The sequence below is a fragment of the Bombina bombina genome, chromosome 4, assembly GCF_027579735.1.
Source record: "Bombina bombina isolate aBomBom1 chromosome 4, aBomBom1.pri, whole genome shotgun sequence".
Classification (NCBI taxonomy): Eukaryota; Metazoa; Chordata; class Amphibia; order Anura; family Bombinatoridae; genus Bombina; species Bombina bombina.
The window spans coordinates 95,528,014-95,550,733 of NC_069502.1; the positions used below are offsets into that span (position 1 = coordinate 95,528,014).

General features: G+C 37.0%; 1 protein-coding gene across 1 annotated transcript in view; it reads left to right on the plus strand.

Moving 5' to 3' along the window:
* Nucleotides 1–22,720, plus strand: part of PKHD1 (PKHD1 ciliary IPT domain containing fibrocystin/polyductin) — a 1,710,134-nt gene that overhangs the window by 403,113 nt on the left and 1,284,301 nt on the right. Inside the window, exons 30-31 of the mRNA XM_053709557.1 lie at nt 8,660–8,795; nt 14,189–14,384. Coding sequence (XP_053565532.1) covers nt 8,660–8,795; nt 14,189–14,384 — 332 coding nt within the window. The remainder of the gene's footprint in view (nt 1–8,659; nt 8,796–14,188; nt 14,385–22,720) is intronic.

Below are 22,720 nucleotides of genomic sequence, written 5' to 3' on the forward strand. Positions count from 1 at the left end.
TCCATTTCCCCTCTTTTTTTCTCTCTCTATGGGCTCCATGTACTAAGCAGTCAGCGAGCTACCCGCAACAAATCTCGCGTCAAAACTCGCAAACTGATATGTACAAAGCCGTCAATTATGTTAAAACTCGCATCTTTAAAATTGCGAGCGTACTTATCCGCCAAACCTCGCTACCGCTCCATTTTTCACTGTAATTAGACACATTTGACCACCAACTCGCCAAAAAACGAATGTACTAAAAAATCTATTTGTCCGCTCGCTACAATTTCCGCTCCCACCTCGCTATTTTTGCCTCGCCACCTTTTAGGTGGCGGGCAAGGTACAAAACAATAGGAAAGTCAATCTAGACGCCAGTCTAGACATATATAAAAGGCAGTAATATCAGCATTGTACTTACAGCATAACTGGCGTCTAATTTGTCTCTCATTTCCATGTACATAAATTGCGCCCAATTTGTCGACTGTAATTAAAGAGTAATCTATTTAAATTTGTATTGTTAGTTGTCAATCTTTATAATTATTTTTATATTAATATTTATATATTATCAGATCCAGATGAAGCCATATCCAAATTGTAAATAAATATTACAAAAATAACGCTCTGTTATCACTCTTCAAAAAATTTTGAACAATAATAAAGTTGTTTAGATAAGTTGAACTTTTATAGGAGCAAAATTCTATTCCCGCGACTACTATGATGTTCGTGACACCTTGCATGTCACGTGTTAATAATTGGCCAGACAATTCAACTGAAAGTTAAGTACCATCAGCTTAGTCGCGGCGAGCGAGGCGTCAAATTTATCAACAATCCGCAACTGCTCGCGGCGGGCTAGACTTGTCTATTTATTGGGGGAATATTAGTACATAGCGACAGCGGACACCATTTCGCCCGCGGCGAGTAACGGCGAGTTTATCCGCGTCTACAATGACGGATGAATTGACGGCTTAGTACATGGAGCCCTATGTGTAGTAAATGTTTTATATTAGTGTATTATGTGATCAATAGAACAAAAAACAAACAAGCAAGAAAATCCATTGCATATTCCCCCTCCTTTATTTTAATGGCCAGTGAATAAAATGTCATTTTGTTGTTTTATTTAGAATTTGGATTTTTTTTTGTTTTATAAATGTCTATATGTTCTCTTAGTGCTGGAGATGTAAAATTGGGATGTAAATTGCCACAGCAGCACCAATATGTCCTTTTACTATTTAAAATGTATAATAAATACATACAGGAATATCACTAAACACTAAAGTTGTTTCTGCATTAACCAGTGTATAGTTGTTATATCATCTGCGCTAGTGTAGGATTTAAGACTGATTTGCCAATGGTATATGTTATGTAGGATTTGGTGATATCCCATATTTTAATGTTAGCAAAGTCTTAAACCTGGACTTGTCTAAGAAATTCGCATATGAGCCTACCTAGGTTTAGCTTTCAACTAAGAATACCAAAAGAACAAAGCACAAATGGTGATAAAAGTAAATTGGAAAGTTGTTTAAAATTACATGCCCTGTTTAAATCATGAAAGTTTATTATAGAACTTGACTGTCCCTTTAATATAACTGTTGGTTATGCAAAACTGGGGAATGGGTAATAAAGGGATAATCTATCTCTTTAACCAATAAGAAAATCTGATGTAGATTGTCCCTTTAAGTGATAGAAATGATTATTTCACCCACATGAAAAGGTGTGATTTTACTCTGGCTTTTTTTTTTTTATATATAAAGATGACTGTTTCTACCTTATATATAGATGGAAGCCTGCAGTGCCTGCACTTTATTGTATGCAATAATCATGATAGAAAAGGAACTGCTTTATCCAAAGTTGCCTTAAAGGGACACTGTACCCAAACATTTTCTTTCATGATTAAGGTAGAGAATACAATTTTAAACAACCTTCCAATTTACTTCTTTTACCTAAGTTGCTTCATTCTTTAGATATACTTTAATGAAGAAATAGCAATGCACACGGTGAACCAATCACAGGAGGCATCTATGTGCAGCTACCAATCAGCAGCTACTAAGCATATCTAGATATGCTTTTCAGCAAAGAATATCAAGAGAATGACGCAAAATAGATAATAGAAGTAAATTAGAAGGTTGTTTATAATTGTATGCTCTTTCTAAATCGTGAAAGAAAAAAATTGGGTTTCATGACCCTTTAAAGCAGGGATGGGGAATCTTGGAACTCCTGATGTTTCAGAACTACATTACCCATGATGTTTAGGCACTCTAAAGTCCAGTTGAGCATCATGGGAAATGTAGTTCTGAAACATCTGGAGGGCCAAGGTTCCCCATCCTTGCCTTAAAGGGATAGAAAGGTCAACATTTATACGTGCACAGGTGCATTTCAATTTTAAATTGCAGCATTTTGCAATATAATGCCATTAGCAAAAATGCTTCTAGTAAAAGTTATTACTGGTCTTTAGCAGCATACGCACATATTCTTTGAGGGCCTGTTAACCAATTTTCAAACCCCACACCATCTCAGAGAGTCAGTATGGTCTCTGACACCTATTAAGTCTATACAAACACAACACACACCACCGCCAAGTCTCTGAGCTTGAAATGGATAGTTTATTGAATATGTCTTGTGTTTACAAATGATCACTTTATATTGTTTTTTATATTTTCCTTTTTTTTCATACCAGCCTATTCACAATAGTATACCGTTAAATAAGAAATGGGGGGGGGGGGAGTGGGCTGCTTTGCCTTAAAATGCCCGGGCCTATTTTTGGTCCCAGTCCAGCCCTGGTTTTGGGATACTAGCCCGCACAGCCCTTTGATTAAAGTCTTGGTCTGCAGATGTAACTTCTAAATCCAAGCTTCTGTCTCTACCTTTTAAGGGTAAGACTTTATTTGGTCAAAAGAGATTTTTTTTTACCACAGGATAAGAAGTATAGACCTAAGGGTCATCAGACTTCTATTTTGTGTTCTTTTCGTAACTTCAAGGGGCAGAGATCTTCCTCATCTTCTAAATCTGAGCAAGCCAAGACTTCTTGGAGAGCAAGCCAGCCCTGGAACAAAGGTAAGCAAACCAGAAAGCCTTCCGCTGAGGCTGTCAGCATGAAGGGGGCACCCCAATCCAGTTCTTTATCAGGTAGGAGGCAGGCTTTCCTTTTTTCAGCAGACTTGGGTTCGCGACATTCAAGATCCTTGGGCAGTGGATGTAGTCTCCCAGGAAAACAGGATAGGATTCAAGTCTTGTCCCCCCAGGGACAGATTCTAATTATCAAGGTTATCTGTAAACCAGGTAAAGAGAGAGGCCTTCTTAAACTGCATAAGGTATTTGTCCTATCTGGGAGTGATTATCCCAGTTCCTCTAGCAGAACAGGGTCGGAATTTTATTCAAATCTTTTTGTATTTCCCAAAAAGGAGGGATCTTTTCGAACCATTCTAGACTTAAAGTGAATGTAAATTTTTCACTATTTAATTAAACCTACTTGCTCACAATATTGGATATAAGCAAACCGCAATAATAAAATTTCTATATAAAGAATAATTATCTTTTAATTTTATTTTCTACTTAGCTCCGTTATAATCCTTTAACTCCTCCCAACCTTCTTCTTCCGGTATTTCATCCTATTTCTCCTGCATGATTACAATATTTGACGCCCACTCGCTAACGTCTGTTACATTCTCGTTCACGATCAGTGCTGACCTCTGCACATGCGTTTACATTTTTGCCGACAGAACGCGCATGCATATATAAAAAACTAACGCTCTAAACCTCGGCACCTCATTTCCCATTGTGCATGCGTTTACACTCCGAAACTATATTATAAACAAAGTATTCAATGAATGTTTCGATTCATTGAATACTTTGCGAGCGAGGAGCAGCTTTTCTTTTGATAGCAATAAGCATCAATCTGATATTTCCCTTATCTGTAAAGATTGAATAAATGCTATCATATCATTATTGCGAATGCGCGAATCGAGGACGAGCATTGAGTACGCTACGTCATCATGTAGTTCACGCATGCGCAGTTAAAGCGTGTGACGTAGCGAACAACCAGCCTGAACCCCCGGGGGTGAAAAAAATATTTACAGAGTGAAGTGTCAATCAATAGAGATATGTGGGACCAAAATGCCAGGCGGAGGAATCGGTGACAAGAATAAGAAGTAAAAATCTTTATATTCACTGTTAGAAAGCGATTTTAAAAAGATGATGAATTAAACTAACCTTTATTTATGTAATTAAACACTTTGATGATTAGATCTTCACTTGACTTTACATGCACTTTAAAGTCTCTCAGCAAGTTTCTCAAAGTCCTGTCCTTCAAAATGGAGACTATTGGTTCTATTCTCCATATAGTTCAGGAGGGTCAGTTTATCAGTTTATGACCACTATAGACCTAAATGATGCATATCTTCATGTGCCTATCCACAGGAAACATTTCAAGTTCCTGAGGTTCACTTTTTTGGATCATCATTTCCAATTTGTAGCTCTGCCTTTCGGCCTTGCCACTGCTCCTCGAATCTTTACGACAGTTCTAGGGGCTCTTCTGGCTGTGGCCAGGTCTCTAGGGATTGCGGTGGTTCCTTACCTGAACGATATCTTGGTCCAGGCTCCATCTTTTTTGTTAGCAAGATCCCTTACAGATTCTATGTTAGCTATTCTCCGCTCTCACTGGTGTAAGGTGAATCTAGGGAAAAGTTCCTTGGTGCTAAATACCAGGGTATGTTTTCTGGGGACAATCACAGACTCAGTATCTATGAAGATTTTTTTGACGGAGGTCAGAAAATTCAAGCTTCTGGAGGCTTGTCATTCTCTTCAGTCCTCTGTTCATCCATCGGTGGCTGTATGCATGGAAGTAATTGGTCTCATGGTGGCATTCATCAACATTATTCCATTTGCTCACTTCCATTTGAGACCTCTATAGTTATGTATGCTCAATCAATGGAATGGAGATTACTCAGATCTCTCTCAGAGGATAGTTTTAGATTCTCAGACAAGGATGTCTCTGTCTTGGTGGATCCCCTAGGGCACTTGTTTCCTGAGACCTTCTTGGGAGATTGTGACCACAGATACCAGCCTGTCCAGGTTGGGGAGCAGTTTGGGGATCCCTAAGAGATCAGGGACTTTGAACTCAGGAGAGTCTGCCCTCCCTATAAATATCCTAGAATTAAGAGTGATTCTCAATGCTCTATCAGCTTGACCTCAACTGAGTTTAGTCTGGTTATTCAACCTTGATAATATGAATCTGTCCCTGGGGGGACAAGACTTGAATCCTATCCTGTTTTCCTGGGAGACTACATCCACTGCCCAAGGATCTGGAATGTCGCGAACCCAAGCCTGCTGAAAAAAGGAAAGCCTGCCTCTTACCTGATAAAGAACTGGATTGGGGTGTCCCCTTCATGCTGACAGCCTCAGCGGAAGGCTTTCTGGTTTGCTTACCTTTGTTCCAGGGCTGTCTTGCTCTCCAAGAAGTCTTGGCTTGCTCAGATTTAGCGATACGACTCATCGGTGCTTTGCAGCGGTTACTTACATGGGATCCCCCCATGCACAGGATCACCCCGAAAGGCAGCAAACAAAAACGGCAGCGACGTTAGGAGGAGCTGTGGCGTAAGGGAGACAGGTACGTGGTAATTGACCGGTGGTGTTGGGTGGATGCTTCAACGGTGGTCAAACCTGTTGATAAGCTTTATTTGGGCTCCTCTTTTCTATTCTAGTGTGCTTGAATAGGCCTTTGTGTGGGGTTGATGCCTGTTATCGTTGGCTTTTTTGCATCTTAAGGATTAGTATCCACTAAGCTAACAGTGTTTCAGCACTTCTACTGCCATTTCTGTATTGGACTTTTCAGACAGTTACATGCATATTCGTAACTGATGGATTTGATTTACAGTAACTTTCATCCTAGGTGCACCTAACATTATTTAAGCTGGCCCATTTAGTTTGATACTAAGGGATCCCTAGTATATGTGTTTTTTTTAATATTATATTAAAGTTTGCTTTGTATTTTTGGCATCTGTCTCTATTGTTATTTGTGTAGTTGTGCTTTCTCCCTAGGCTTTTAGGAACTTCTTATTTGAAGTATTTACTTTCTTTTTTCTTGATATATATATATATATATATATATATATATATATATATATATATATATATTTATATATATATATATATATATATATATATATATATATATATATATATATATATACAGGGAGTGCAGAATTATTAGGCAAGTTGTATTTTTGAGGATTAATTTTATTATTGAACAACAACCATGTTCTCAATGAACCCACAAAACTCATTAATATCAAAGCTGAATAGTTTTGGAAGTAGTTTTTAGTTTGTTTTTAGTTATAGCTATTTTAGGGGGATATCTGTGTGTGCAGGTGACTATTACTGTGCATAATTATTAGGCAACTTAACAAAAAACAAATATATACCCATTTCAATTATTTATTTTTACCAGTGAAACCAATATAACATCTCAACATTCACAAATATACATTTCTGACATTCAAAAACAAAACAAAAACAAATCAGTGACCAATATAGCCCCCTTTCTTTGCAAGGACACTCAAAAGCCTGCCATCCATGGATTCTGTCAGTGTTTTGATCTGTTCACCATCAACATTGCGTGCAGCAGCAACCACAGCCTCCCAGACACTGTTCAGAGAAGTGTACTGTTTTCCTTCCTTGTAAATCTCACATTTGATGATGGACCACAGGTTCTCAATGGGGTTCAGATCAGGTGAACAAGGAGGCCATGTCATTAGATTTTCTTCTTTTATACCCTTTCTTGCCAGCCACGCTGTGGAGTACTTGGACGCGTGTGATGGAGCATTGTCCTGCATGAAAATCATGTTTTTCTTGAAGGATGCAGACTTCTTCCTGTACCACTGCTTGAAGAAGGTGTCTTCCAGAAACTGGCAGTAGGACTGGGAGTTGAGCTTGACTCCATCCTCAACCCGAAAAGGCCCCACAAGCTCATCTTTGATGATACCACCCCAAACCAGTACTCCACCTCCACCTTGCTGGCGTCTGAGTCGGACTGGAGCTCTCTGCCCTTTACCAATCCAGCCACGGGCCCATCCATCTGGCCCATCAAGACTCACTCTCATTTCATCAGTCCATAAAACCTTAGAAAAATCAGTCTTGAGATATTTCTTGGCCCAGTCTTGACGTTTCAGCTTGTGTGTCTTGTTCAGTGGTGGTCGTCTTTCAGCCTTTCTTACCTTGGCCATGTCTCTGAGTACTGCACACCTTGTGCTTTTGGGCACTCCAGTGATGTTGCAGCTCTGAAATATGGCCAAACTGGTGGCAAGTGGCATCTTGGCAGCTGCACGCTTGACTTTTTTCAGTTCATGGGCAGTTATTTTGCGCCTTGGTTTTTCCACACGCTTCTTGCGACCCTGTTGACTATTTTGAATGAAACGTTTGATTGTTCGATGATCACGCTTCAGAAGCTTTGCAATTTTAAGAGTGCTGCATCCCTCTGCAAGATATCTCACTATTTTTGACTTTTCTGAGCCTGTCAAGTCCTTCTTTTGACCCATTTTGCCAAAGGAAAGGAAGTTGCCTAATAATTATGCACACCTGATATAGGTTGTTGATGTCATTAGACCACACCCCTTCTCATTACAGAGATGCACATCACCTAATATGCTTAATTGGTAGTAGGCTTTCGAGCCTATACAGCTTGGAGTAAGACAACATGCATAAAGAGGATGATGTGGTCAAAATACTCATTTGCCTAATAATTCTGCACTCCCTGTATATATATATATATATATATATATATATATGATGCACCTGCTTTACACATATATGTAGATTATTTAGGAGCGAGCTTACCTCATATAATTTTTTCTTTGCCTCCACCTGGTGGCCGGGAGTTGAATTACCACTAGTAATTGAATGTATTCGTGGACTATCCATGCCATGAAAGAAAATAATTTATCAGGTAAGTATAAATTATGTTTTTTGCTGTTTAATAATATAGATAACCCCTTTATTACCCATTCTCCAGTTTTGCATAACCAACACAGTTATAATAATACACGTATTATCACTGTAATTACCTTGTATCTGTTCCTCTGCAAACTGTCCCCTTATTTCAGTTCTTTTGACAGACTTACATTTTAGACAATCAATGCTGACTCCTAGGTAACTTCAGTGCGTGCTATCTATATGACACACATAAATTAACTCCCTCTAGTGGTGAAAAACTGTCAAAATGCATTCAGATTAGAGACGGCCTTCAAGTTCTAAGAAATTAGCATATGAGCCTACCTAGGTTTAGCTTTCAACTAAGAATACCAAGAGAACAATGCAAAATTGGTGATAAAAGGATTAAAAAGATTTATTGGAAAGGTGTGTAAAACAAAATGCCCTATTTGAATAAGTTAAGTTTATTTTTGACTTGACTGTCCCTTTAAATTGAAAACTTTTCATTCACAAATCATGAATATGACATAAGAACACACAAACACTAAAAAAAAATAGAAACAGAGAATACAAGTTTCTGAAATGCCAATGAAACTCCACAGTATTGTATATGTTGCAAAAATGTGAAACTACTTTTGTGTGGGATCCTGCTTCGTTGTGTATGTTAAAGGCTTATTAATACAAGATTGCAAAAGTCTAAAATGTGTTTGTTTTTTAACTATTCTCAAATGGTCACCCGATTATCTTTTCCATTTGACAGGATGAAAATGTGTATGAAGTTGATGTAAAGATGAAAATTGGGGAGCAGAGTGTTGTGTTTACAAAGAGGATAATGTATGAGCCGTCTTTAAATCCAGTAATTTTATCTCTAAGTCCAAATGTAACCAGCTTTGCAGGTAAGCCACTCGTAAAACAATACAAGTCGTGCTTGGTAAAATCCTGTGTATGTGTGTGTGTGTGTGTGTGTATATGTATGTGTGTTTTTATATGTGTGTGTGTGTATGTGTATATATGTGTGTGTGTATATGTGTGTGTGCATATATGTTTGTGTGTATATGTGTATATGGTTGTGTGTGTGTGTTTATGTCTGTGTGTGTGTGTGTATGTGTGTGTATATGTGTATATGGTTGTGTGTGTGTGTGTATGTGTGTGTATATATGTGTGTATATGTGTGTGTATATGTGTGTGTGAGTGTGTGCCGGCTATATTTTGATACTCATAAACTGATACAATACTCAAAGGATAACTTAAATAAGGCTATATAAATCCTGGGTTTTTAAAGCACACATTCCCATTTTGAAACACTTTTTCACTACACCTTACTCCTACACAGAATTCCAACTAAGGGTGCTACAAAATGTATCGCTTCTTGGGAAAATTGTGTTCTTGAAAAAAATTGTGCTAAAAAAGACAAATTTGTGATATTTATGTAAGATAATGTTTTGCAATGCAGAGCTTTATTCTGATGATATATGTCCCTTTAAAACAAATCTAAAAAATATATATATTGTTTGATGCACTGCTAAGTTAGTGTAGTATGTAGAGATTCTTGGTAATTTAAAACTCCATACATTTATTTGACCTTTTTTTCATAAAAAGTTATAAAACAAGATTTATCTAATAAAAAGATTTCAAGCAACAAAATGGATGTATTTTGTCGCTGAAGATAGTAAATGTTTGATTTATTATCTATTGACTTGCATTTAGTACTGTGTTATGCTAAATCTTAAATAACTCCTTGGGTGTGATCACAATGTTATCCATATGGCCCACATGAACTAGCAGTCTCCTGTTGTGAAAAGCAAATAAAAAAGCATGTGATTAAGAGGCTGTCTATAGTGGCTTAGAAACAGACAGACATTTAGAGGTTTAAATGTTATAAAGTATATTAATATATCAATGTTGGTTGTGCAAAGCTGGGGAATGGGTAGTAAAGGCGTTATCTTTTTAAACAATAACAATTTTAGTGTAGCCTGTCCCTTTAAAATTATGTTAGCTGATTTTGTTATTCAATGGTCAAACACACAGCTAGTCACTGTCATTTTGTTAACAAAACTATTGTTGTTTTACAGTATCTTATCACTTCTGTTGAGACTAACAAGGGACAGATATGTAGCAGAGTTAGGCTTGTGAAATCTCAAGTGTGCACTTCCAATTGTCAGAATTGGAAAACACACAATTTACAGAGTATGGTTACAAAAGAAGGGGCAAAATGAATGAGGAAAGTGTATTGCAAAGTTGTATCGTGCATAATAATTAGACATGCCTTGTGCAGCTTGAAATAAGAAATAGTAATATGTGGAAGTGTTATTTTTATCTGTTTATTCATAGCTATAAGTACATTTAAAAAAAATCACATAACACCATACAGGTGAGAAAAATGTAAAGACAACAGAGAAGTGTAAATTTGAAATACAATTTTAAATTCTGACTATTCAGTATAAAGAGTGTCGATTTCATAATCAAAGCTGACTTTACAACATACACCTAAGGGTTAATGGCCGTTGGAGAAGAGTTTGTGTTGCAACTGTAGAGGGAAGTGAAGCATTTATAAAGTTATGTCCGGATTTCTTCGGCTGCTTCTTACCTTCGGATCAGAGGTTTCCCTGCCCTCCCTCCCTGGTTGCTGGCTATTGGTGTACAGCTCCTAAAGGATGTTTGCTTGTTAATGGCTTGAGGAGGGTTAGCCAAACCAGCTTGATAAGTCCAAAGATGGTAGATTTCAGCAACCCCGATCCAGCACGCTGTACAACTCGCTGGTCCTGTTCCTGTGGTTTGGAGTTTTGTGTATTAACACCTTGCCCAGGTGGCTTGTCTTGGCCCAGGCAGTAGACAGAGGGCTAGCATATGAGTGGAGCGGTACTTTGCGCTCCCGATTGTGTGTTCGCTAGATGGAGGCTTTTTGCTTGTGTCAGGTAGCGCGCATATTAGAAGTTGAAAGTAAAAAATTTCCACACAAGCGCTAACCTGACGTGACCAAAAAGTCAAAGTACGAATATCGTAACCTTGTTAATATTCCCCCATAGACTTCAATGGAGGATGAAAAGTGGAAAAAAAACTAACACCCTTACTCACGTGGTGACCCAATCACATTTTTAAAGTGCGCTAACCCAACATCTAATATGAATATTTCACATTCCAATGTTCTTCACATAGCAAAATATGTTCTATTTATTCTTAAATACATATTTATATATATATATGATGTTTTTTTAGTAATATATATATACACACACACACACAGAGAAGCGCACTTACAGGAACGAAAAACCAGCTCAATAACATTGTTAAGCCCGCTCTATGGCGATTTACTAAATTAGTGCAGCTTCATTTTAGCGCAATATACCAATAAGAGGGAAACCCCAATAAACTGTATGCGCCAAAAAATGTGCAGTGCTGGTAAGTAACTGAGGATATGAAAAAGATCAATATCCAAACATACTATTTATATTAAACAGTGTTGTATAATTAATAACTCCAAATAGAATATGCAAAAATAAATAAATAAGTCCAATTAAGGATCAGGAGCTGCCTCCTCTGCAATCAAACATCTCCCATGAAAGGATAGAATGTCATCTATAAGGTAAAAAATGAAAGAGGGCGCTCCAATGGTGAAATACTTTTCTACATTCAAAACAACCAATTGCAAAATAAAACTATATGCTCACAAACATGTATGCACTCAACCAGCAGACTGAACCATCTGAGCTGTCCAGCAAGCTCACACTCAGGTCTCCAAAGTGTCACCTTCACTCGGGGTGGCAGCTCAGGTATGTGTTTTGGTATCCACAAATCCAATAACGAAAATCCACAAGTCTGAGAGCTGGGGTCTCTATTAAGGGCTACACAACGTCCCAACAGGTTGTAAGAGAGAGGAGACAAAAGTGCTCCCACCCCCAGAACACGCTCGAGACTCAAATTAAAATGTAGGCGTTTATTAAGACATTAAAAATCACAAGTTTTTCACAGAGTAGAACTTTCCTGTAGTATATCAGTCTGATCCAACCTATTACTGTCAATCCCATGGCCAAAATACCAGGTAGTAAACTCCAATTCCGAAAAAGTTGAGACATTATGGAAAATGCAAAAAACAATTTAAACTATTTAATAACTATTCTACCTAGTTAAAATAAATACAAACTTGCCTGTAAAATAAAAATAAACCCTAAGATAGCTACAATGTAACTATTAGTTATATTGTATCTATCTTAGGGTTTATTTTATAGGTAAGTATTTAGTTTTAAATAGGAATAATTTAGTTAATGATAGGAATTTTTAGTTAGATTTATTTTAATTATATTTAAGTTAGGGGGTGTTAGGGTTAGACTTAGGTTTAGGGGTTAATACATTTACTATAGTGGCGGCGACATTGGGGGCAGCAGATTAAGGGTTAATAAATATACGTAGGTGGCGGCGATGTTAGGGATGCAGATTAGGGGTTAATAATATTTAACTAATGTTTGCGAAGCGGGAGTGCGGCGGTTTAGGGGTTAATATGTTTATAATAGTGGCGGCGACGTTGGGGGTGGCAGATTAGGGGTTAATAAGTGTAGGTAGGTTGCGGCGACATTGGGGCGGCAGATTAGGGGTTAATAAATATAATGTAAGTGTCGCCGATGTTGGGGGCAGTAGATTAGGGGTTCAAAATATAATGTAGGTGGCGGCGGTTTCCGGAGCAGCAAATTAGGGGTTAAAAATGTTATTTTACTGTTTGCGATGCGGGAGGGCCTTGGTTTAGGGGTTAATAGGTAGTTTATGGGTGTTAGTGTACTTTTTAGCACTTTAGTTATGAGTTTTATGTTACAGCGTTGTACCATAAACCTCTTAACTACTGACTTTAGAATGCGTTGGGACTCTTGAAGGGGTAGGGTGTACCGCTCACTTTTTGGCCTCCCAGGAAAGACTCGTAATACCGGTGCTATGGAAGTCCCATAGAAAAAAGACCTTACGAAGTTTACGTAAGTCGTTTTGTGGTAAGGCCAAAAAAATGTGTGGTGACCCTAAACCTGCAAGACTCGTAATAGCAGCAGGCGTAAAAAAGCAGCGTTAGGACCTCTTAACGCTGCTTTTTTACCTTAACGCACAACTCGTAATCTAGCCGACTATTATTTGATGTTTTATTTGTGAATTCAATATATTTTTGAAAATATACACTATTATTAATTAATATTTTAAATATGACTGCAACATGTTCCAAAATAAATTGGGACAGGGGCAATTTAAGATTAATAACTATGTGAAAAAATTTAAATAAGAAGGTGATTGTGAAACAGGTGAGGAAATTGTGTAATCATAGTATATATGGAGCCTCCAAAAAATGCCTAGTCCTTTAAGAGCAAGGGTGGGTCAAGGCTCGCCAATCTGCCAACAGATGCATCAGCGAATAATCCAACACTTTGACAACAACATTCCCCAAAGACAAATCGGTAGGATTTGGGGCATTTCACCTTCTACAGTGGACAATATAATTAAAAGATTCAAGGAATCCAGTTAAATCTTGGTGATGAAAAGGGCAAGGCATAAAACAACTTCTGAATGCACGTGATCTCCGATCCTTGATAGGTCACTGTCTCAAAAACCGTTATGAGTCTGTAATAGATAGATGGGCTGGAGAATACTTTGGTAAACCTTTGTCAGTCAACACCATTAGCCGCTGCATCCACAGATGCAAGTTAAGGCTTTAATATGCAAAGCAGAAGCCATACATCAACACTGTCTAGAAGCGCCACCGACTTCTCTGGATGAAGCGCTCTGTAATAATGTAGCCCGGGTATTTGGGAGTAGAAGCTTGGCTCCCCTGTATATCAGCTCACCTGGCTCATTAACCATATATAGGTGTGGATATTATTAGTATCACTCAATTGCCTTCACCTTGTAATAGTTATTGTTAAGCAGATTATACCTAAAGTTTTGTATCAATTTCATGATTGCAAACCAAAAACTGTTGTCTGTCTGATTTATTTGCTAAGAATCAAGAAATAGGGATCATTGAAAGGAGACTTAATAGTTAATAGTGTGTTTAATGTCTCTAAAATGGAAATGTATTATACCTTTAAGCAATACACATATACAAAATAGAAAAAAATATATAATAAATATTGTTAGTACAATTTTGATTAATATAACAAAGTACTTCAGAAACTTGTAGACATATCTAGTTTATGTAATTCTAATTATTAAACAAATTATATCCTTTATATTCAGATTGTCTGTTGAACTAATATAATTTGTGTTTGTTAAACTGAGAATACACTGATTGTCTTGCCATTGTACTGCACTCTACATACAGGTGGCCAGACACTTTACATCATGATGTCTCTAACTAATACTAGTGAAAGTTTAAACATAAAGGTTGAAATAAACAACACTGATGCCAAGATAAAAAATGTGACAACAAATGGGATTCATGTTATTCTGCCTCCGCTTCCAACAGGATCATACAACATTTCAGTTACAATTAACGGAATCCATATCAAAGCACTTGGGTAAGAAGTCATGGTATTAATTTTATTTACTCAAAACCAAAAGCATTATAACATTTTATTTCATGTTTTTACCTAAAGGTACATTAAGAGATTAGGACCTTAATTTTATAATTTAGATCAGATTTGTCCAGACAAAGTGTGCCAGCCTCCATATCCTACACTACACCTATATGTCTCCCAATTCGTGAAAATATATGTATGTGTAAATGCGTCTACAAGAGTCCCCCCAAAATAGCAGTAATAAAGCACATATGCCTATACGTTGCAAGATATTTAACATCAAACTTGGATTTAGCAGCTCTCCGCTCCAGGATCTTCTGAGCGGGTCTTGAATTTTAAAAGTGCTTCACAGGTGCGCTGTCTAATCACAGCACGCCCGATTGAGCCATTGAAATGAATGTAGCTTGCTCCCGCACTGGCTTGGTAGCAGGAGCGAGCTACATTCATTTCAATGGCACAATCGGGCACGCTGTGATTAGACAGCGTGCCCCGAAAAGTGCTTTTGAAATCCAAGACCCGGTCAGAAGATCCTGGAGCAGAGAGCTGCTAAATCCAAGTTTGATATTAAATATCTCGCAATGCTTTTGTTTTTGCCACCTGCCGCTAAGATAATTATTTTATATGTTTACTGTCCCTTTAATATTATAAAAAAATGAAAACGAGAGACAATAAAATAGTTAGTAATCCCCAGAAAAAGGGGGGATAAATGAGCAGAATTGTGTCCCAAAACAAGTTCTTATGTGCGAAGTGAATATGGTGTCCCAAGATAAAATCCAATTAAGGTGTACCCAGTCTGGTGAGGTGGTGGGATCCAAAGAATATCACGGACAAAAATAGGTAAAGCAGTCCATTAGGTAGACTAAATGTAATCCAAATATTGAGATCCAAAAAGAGAAAAATAGTGGTGGAAGAAAAGAAGAACAAAAAATACTGCACAGAGCGATCAAAATAAAGAAACAAAAATTAGAAATGTGCTGACCGTATTAAAACAGAAACTCTGGCTGGTATGTCATACACAACGGATGTCTACACGTTTCAGCCTACAACAAGACCTTTATCAAGACTATACCAGCTTAGAGTGATGGAAATATTTAAAGGCTTGTCTAGCCTATCACATGTAGGGGGTGTGATTTTGTTACGTGTCATATCATGTCTAGTGATTTGTATATAAAAAGTTTTTTGTTTGTGTATAAAGGTTTTAATGCTGTTCACTTGTACATACTTATTTAAACAAGCTTTGTGTAAAAAAACAGAGATTTATTATGGTTTAAGTAAAAGGAAGAACAACTGCATGTTAGTGTATTATTATAGCTCGTTCCGCCCTTTTGAAATTGGGCATTGGTGTTTCCAACTGGGTGTAGTTGTGTTAACAGCAAAACAGAGGCTGTTAGGAGAATATTACCATATGACTTCTTGCTTAGGTGTATCCAAAAACTGGAAAAGTGCAGTTTCATATAAGTGAGAACCACTTCAAGGAGACGCAAAAGCATATATTATCATATACCCACAAAGTGATTCTATACTGTATACGAAAATCAAACATGTGTAAGGAAGGGGGTGAGGAAAGGGAAATTACTCGCCGTCGAGGGAGCGATAATAACCAACAGTGTCAATGCCGGCAGTGATAATGCCACCACAATACGGGTTTTGTTTCAAAGTTGTGGATAATATGTATGGCAGTGTAAACAGACAGCTGTCTCTCAACAAAGGTTGCCGTTTCGGCTAACAATTTAGCAATAATAGCTGATAAAAACATGAAAAATAGACATATCATAATGATTTTGAAAAAAGGAGAAAATATAAATAATAACAGCAATAAAGGAGAAAATAGCAAATCTATATACTATTTCTTCTAAAAAATGGTAGAGACATAAAGCATACATGTACAACAATGGCTATATAACAATTGGTTGGCCTGAAGACACTGAAAGTGACTTTAACAACATAGAAACAGGTTAAAAGTATATATCATAGACATATATCATAAAAAATATCTAAAAATATATCATATAAACAGCCCAAGAAGGTGAGACACATAACTAAAAAATATATATAAAAAATATATATATATAAAATATCTATATATAAAAATAAATATATATGAAAACAAAGAAATATCATAATAAAACCTACAAGAACCACAAGATATATCTACATAGAGATAGCTAGGATGGAAAACATCTAAAACATCTAATGTGCTTTATTGAGGTTATAATGACATGGTGAAGGATATACTAAGTAAAAAGCTATAGGCTAAAATGACATTCTCCTTAGGTCATATTTACAGATGTCCACCTATGGTGGTAATAAAAAGTATTGATTGTGTATGGTACACGGGTGGGTCACGGTTTGACTTATAGGCTATATGAGTGTCAGAGATCTTAGCTAAATGTTCTGTGTTGATAGACTTATATGGATGATGGTGATTTTTAGTTTTGATGCTTAGTTTTGATGCTTAGTTGCATAAAAGTTAGAGTTAGGTAAGAGACACTCAAATGCAACCCAGAAAAAAGACAAGTAGAGGCTCAAACATATTGGGGATAGGGTCTAGATGTATCTGGGAGGGAAACTACAGTAGATGTGCAATTTCAAAGTCCACATTCAGGCCTTTTGGAACTGTCAAGTTCAAAGATCCATTTATATTCAGTGCGGAGGAGCTTTTTTTTCAAAGTGTTCTCTCAAATCTTTCTGTAGTTTTTGTAGCCCCATAAATTGTAGGGCTTTGGTATCTCCTTTATTTCTTTGAAATGTTTATATAGAGGCACATCGTCTGCATTCCCTTCTATTTTAAGGAGATGTTCCCTGATAAGATCTTTTAGGAATCTACTTGTTTGACCTACGTATTGGAGCCAATATGGACATTCCAATAGGTATATTACTCCTTTATCTTTACAGTGGATCATCTGATTGACTTTAAACTTTTCTTTAGTGATATGTGACTCAAAAGAGTTCTTCTTTAGCCAATGTTTGCATGCCTTACATTTATGGCATGGAAAAAAAGCCTTTAAGTATATCGCCTTGAACTCCAGTAATTGAGATGGGCTTTTTTCTCATGACAGTAGGGGTCAGAATAGTTTTAAGATTTTTGGTTTTCTTGTATATAAAATGCAGTTTATTTCTCAGCTTTTCCCCTATAATATTGTCTTCTTTAAGGATATTCCAGTGTCTCTTTATAATTCTTTCAATGTTATGCTTGTCTTGACTGTGCTGTGTAATGAATGGAACATCTATGTATTGTTGATTAGTGGATGTTTCCTTAGTTTTGTAGCTAAGTAGAGTAGTAGAGTTTAAATAAGTATGTACAAGTGAACAGTATTATAACCTTTATACATAAACAAAAAACTTTTTATATACAAATCACTAGACATGATATGACACGTAACAAAATCACACCCCCTATATGTGATAGGCTAAACAAGCCTTTAAATATTTCCATCACTCTAAGCTGGTATAGTCTTGATAAAGGCCTCGTTGTAGGCTGAAATGCGTAGACATTTGTTGTGTATGACATACCAGCCCGAGTTTCTGTTTTAATACGATGAGCACATTTCTAATTTTTGTTTCTTTATTGTGATCACTCTGTGCAGTATTTTTTGTTCTTCTTTTCTTCACAGGTTACACCACTATTTTTCTCTTTTTGGATCTCAATATTTGGATTACATTTAGTCTACCTAATGGACTGCTTTACCTATTTTTGTCCATGATATTCTTTGGATCCCACCACCTCACCCGACTGGGGATACCTTACTTGGATTTTATCTTGGGACACCATATTCACTTCGCACATAAGAACTTGTTTTGGGACACAATTCTGCTCCTTTATCCCCCCCTATTTCTGGGGATTCCTAACTATTTTATTGCTTCTCGTTTTCTTTTTTTTATAATATTAATATATATTTTTTAAGATTGGCCAATCTTTTCAATCGCACGACTCTAGCCGTGCCTGTATTATTTGTATCATTTGTATATGTTTTTTCTGTCAATAAGGTATACGTAAGCCAGTTTTAACTTATTGAATATTTGTTTTTCACATGTAAATTAGCTTTCTCTCATATCCTCCCGTACACACAGGGAAATACCATCACCTCACTACTATAATATGTACAGTCACTATTAGCTCAGATCGCTATCCTAATCGTTTTTTTAGGCAATTCTATCGACTTGATCTCATTGTCACATTTTCTAGTGTCCAATTTAGTGTGTTTATTACACAGGGAAACACCATCACTAAATATACACAGTCACTATTAGCGTTATTCACTATTTTATTTTTTCTTCTAAGTCAATTTTATCACCTTGATCTTATTGTTGCATTTTCTCTTATCTGTTCAATTCAACGTGTTTATTACAGCATTATTGTTGCAACCACTGTTGCAATGCTTCATCTAACTGCTATATAATCTCAGTTTAAACTATCGTAGCTTAACCATACTTCATTTATTTTATTAGTTCTAGATTTACTGTCTTTATACCTGTATTATTTTATTCTCTAAAGTATACTTAAGCCTCACTCAGAGGTGCTCCTTCACCCCCACATTTGTTACATACGTTCTGAACAATTGTTTTAGGCTTTTGTTCTTTTATGAAGTGAGCGTGTATACATTTCTGCATCTTTGGTGCTGTCCTCTATGCACTTTCTCTATATTTGTTAGATCAATCAGTTGATTTATTAGATCTAACATAATTACAGATATATCAGAAATTAAATTAGGGGGAGGGCTGGCCCCCCAAATCTAAATTTCAGACAAAAAATAATTCAGGCTGATAAATATTTGTTAGATCATTTTAGTTCAAGTGTTTTAAATATTGTATCTAACTTTCCAAACTTACGGCTAGATTACGAGTCTTGCGTTAGGCTTAAAAAGCAGCATTGGCTGGTCCCAACGCTGATTTTTAATGCCCGCTGGTATTACGAGTCTTGCAGGTACAGGTGTACCGCTCACTTTTTTGGCCAGACTCGGAAATATTGCAAATCCACTTATGTCAATTGTGTATCCTCTTTTTTCAATGGGACTTGCATAGCACCGGTATTATGAGTCTTCCAACAAGGGAGCGGTAGACACTCTCCTGTCAAGACTGGTACCGCATTTAAAAGTCAGTAGTTAAGAGTTTTACACTACAACGCTGTAGCATAAAACTCTTAGCTAAAGTGCTAAAAAGTACACTAACACCCATAATCTACCTATTAACCCCTAAACCGAGGCCCCCCCACATCGCAAACACTTAAAAAAAATTAACCCCTAATCTGCCAAACCGGACATTGCCGCCACTATAATAAATATATTAACCCCTAAACCGCCGCACTCCCACCTCGCAAACACTAGTTAAATTTTATTAACCTCTAATTCTGCCGTCCCTAACATCGCTGAAACCTACCTACATTTATTAACCCCTAATCTGCCGCTCCCAACGTCGCCGCCACTATATTAAAGTTATTAACCCCTAAATCTAAGTCTAACCCTAACCCTAACCCTCCCTAACTTAAATATAATTTAAATAAATATAAATAAAATAACTATCATTAACTAAATTATTCCTATTTAAAACTAAATAATTACCTATAAAATGAACCCTAAGCTAGCTACAATATAACTAATAGTTACATTGTATCTATCTTAGGTTTTATTTTTATTTTACAGTCAAGTTTGTATTTATTTTAACTAGGTAGAATAGTTATTAAATAGTTATCAACTATTTAATAACTTCCTAGCTAAAATAAATACAAAAGTATCTGTAAAATAAAACCTAACCTAGGTTACAATTACACCTAACACTACCACTATAATTAAATTAATTCCCTAAAGTACAAAACAAACAAACACTAAATTACAGACACTAATAAACAAATTACAAGATTTTTAAACTAATTACACCTAATCTAATCCCCCTAACAAAATAAAAAAGCCCCTCAAAATAAAAAAAGCCCTACCCTACACTAAATTACAAATAGCCCTTAAAAGGGCCTTTTGCAGGGCATTGCCCCAAAGTAATCAGCTCTTTTACCTGTAAAAAAAAATTACAAATCCCCCCCCAACATTAAAACCCACCACCCACACAACCAACCCTCCTCTAAAACCCACCCAATCCCCCCTTAAAAAAAACTAACACTAACCCCCTGAAGATCACCCTACCGGGAGACGTCTTCATCCAACCAGTCAGAAGTGGTCCTCCAGACGGGCAGAAGTCTTCATTCAGATGGCATCTTCTATCTTCATCCATCCGGCGCGGAGCGGCTCCATCGTCAAAAACATCCGACGCAGAGCATCCTCTTCATCCGGAGTCTTCTTACTGAATGAAGGTACCTTTAAGTGACGTCATCCAAGAGGGAGTCCCTTCAATTCCGATTGGCTGATAGAATTCTATCAGCCAATCGGAATTAAGGTAGAAAAAATCCTTTTGATTCCTATGGGGAAATCGGGCACAAGCACGTTCAGCCAGCTCACCGCTAACATAAGCAGCGCTGATATTGAGGTGAGATGTGGAGCAAAATTGTGCTCTACGATCACTTTTTTGCAGTTAACGCCGGGTTTGGAAAAACTGTAATACCAGCGCTATCTGTAAGTGAGCGGTGAGCATAAACTGCTCATTAGCACCGCACAACCTCTAATGCAAAACTCGTAATCTAGCCGTTAGTAATAATAATCATATCATGGAAGCTTCAACATATTCAGTATAGGCTGTTAGCTGCCATAATAAAAATTGGACAAAAAGTTATGTAATTTGATAGATGTTTGTTAGTTCAGGTATGATCAGTCCGTTCTTTTGTTAGACCCAAAATAATTACAGACATATGTATTAAATTGGGGGAATAGCTCTCCATTTAAAAATTTTAGGCAAACAATCTTTCAGGCTTATAGATCTTTGTTGGATCAAGTTAGATCAAGTATTTATTATGTAAGATCTAACAAGCAAAAGTTGGTATTAACAATTATTCAGTGGGGGGGGGGCTAACCCGTCATCAGCCTCCCTTAAAAAAATTGGAATGAAAAGTATGATCAGTAAATTGTTCTGTCAGATCTAACATATATACAGAGACATACATTAGGTATTAAGGGCCAGATTTGGTGAAAGCGATATTTGTGATCCACTGTGCATGGATATCTACTCTGTTAGCTTAAAGCGCCTGTTATCTGACCAAAGGCGCTTAGGTTTTCATCTAGTGCAGACATCCGCTCTGTGCAGCTTGATCTCCTACAAGCCGCTCCGGTTTTCAAAACCCATCATCCTGCTCCTGGGCAGCCTCTGCTAAGCAAGCGTCTCTTTTAAGCACTAACCGCTCATCAGTTCTCACTCTCCGTTTATACAGTCTACTTCAAAGGAGCTCCTCTACCTGTCCACTATCTAGACGCCAACAACCATTTACTGATACCGTTTTAATTGTTTCGGCTTCCTTCATTAAATGCCAATATTTCTTGTTGTCTGCAAGCTCAAGACATACTTTCCTTTCCTGGCAGACTTTGTGAACAACTAAGATTCACAAAGATCTTGTTACCTGTTTTAACTATACTAGTTTTCCTATATAACTTTATTGCTGAGGCATTAACCCTTGAGAATCTGCTACCTGTTTATCTGCACCAGTTTTCCTGTGTAACTTCAGCTTAAATATATTTATTGTATGCACTACATTAACTTCATATTGTATTACTTTTGTATCTTCCAATGATACATGTGATTGTACTAACTGCATACATATAAATTGCAACACTTACTAAACTTGGTTCAGATAGTCTGTGTGATAGTTTATTACCAGCGCACGCTAATGTTCAGAACCTAAGCGCAGCGAAGGGGGTAAGTCGTGCAGCGATGGCAGCATTTTTAAATATATATGTAAATGACTATAATCATATATATTTATGTGCTTTTATGTGTATATACTCATATAGAACAGGGAGATAAAAACAGAGCATTAAAAACAAATCAAGTGTAATTTATAAACAACAAGCAAATGCACAATATAAAACACACTTACTATAATGTGCATAAAATCATGCCTGTAATATCCGAGCACCAGCGTGTGCACCAAGAGTGTCCACTGAGAGAGGAATCCCCAACACGGAGTGCCGCTAACTAGCGTCTCTCGATCCAATGAGTGACTACTGACCCGTGACCTCAGGACGCTCCATGCTGGGTCTAGACAAAACAGGTGATCTGTGTACCTCAATGCGTTTCTCTTGGGGCACGGCCGGGCTTTTTCATTTTACTCTTGAAAAAGTAAAAATAAGCAGGAAATGTAATATTTAAATAGGAAAGACTTAGTCAAATAGAGGAGGAAAGGGATTAGTAATAGACAACAAGCTAAAGATGGGTGCACAATGCATGGCAGAGGCTTCAAAGGC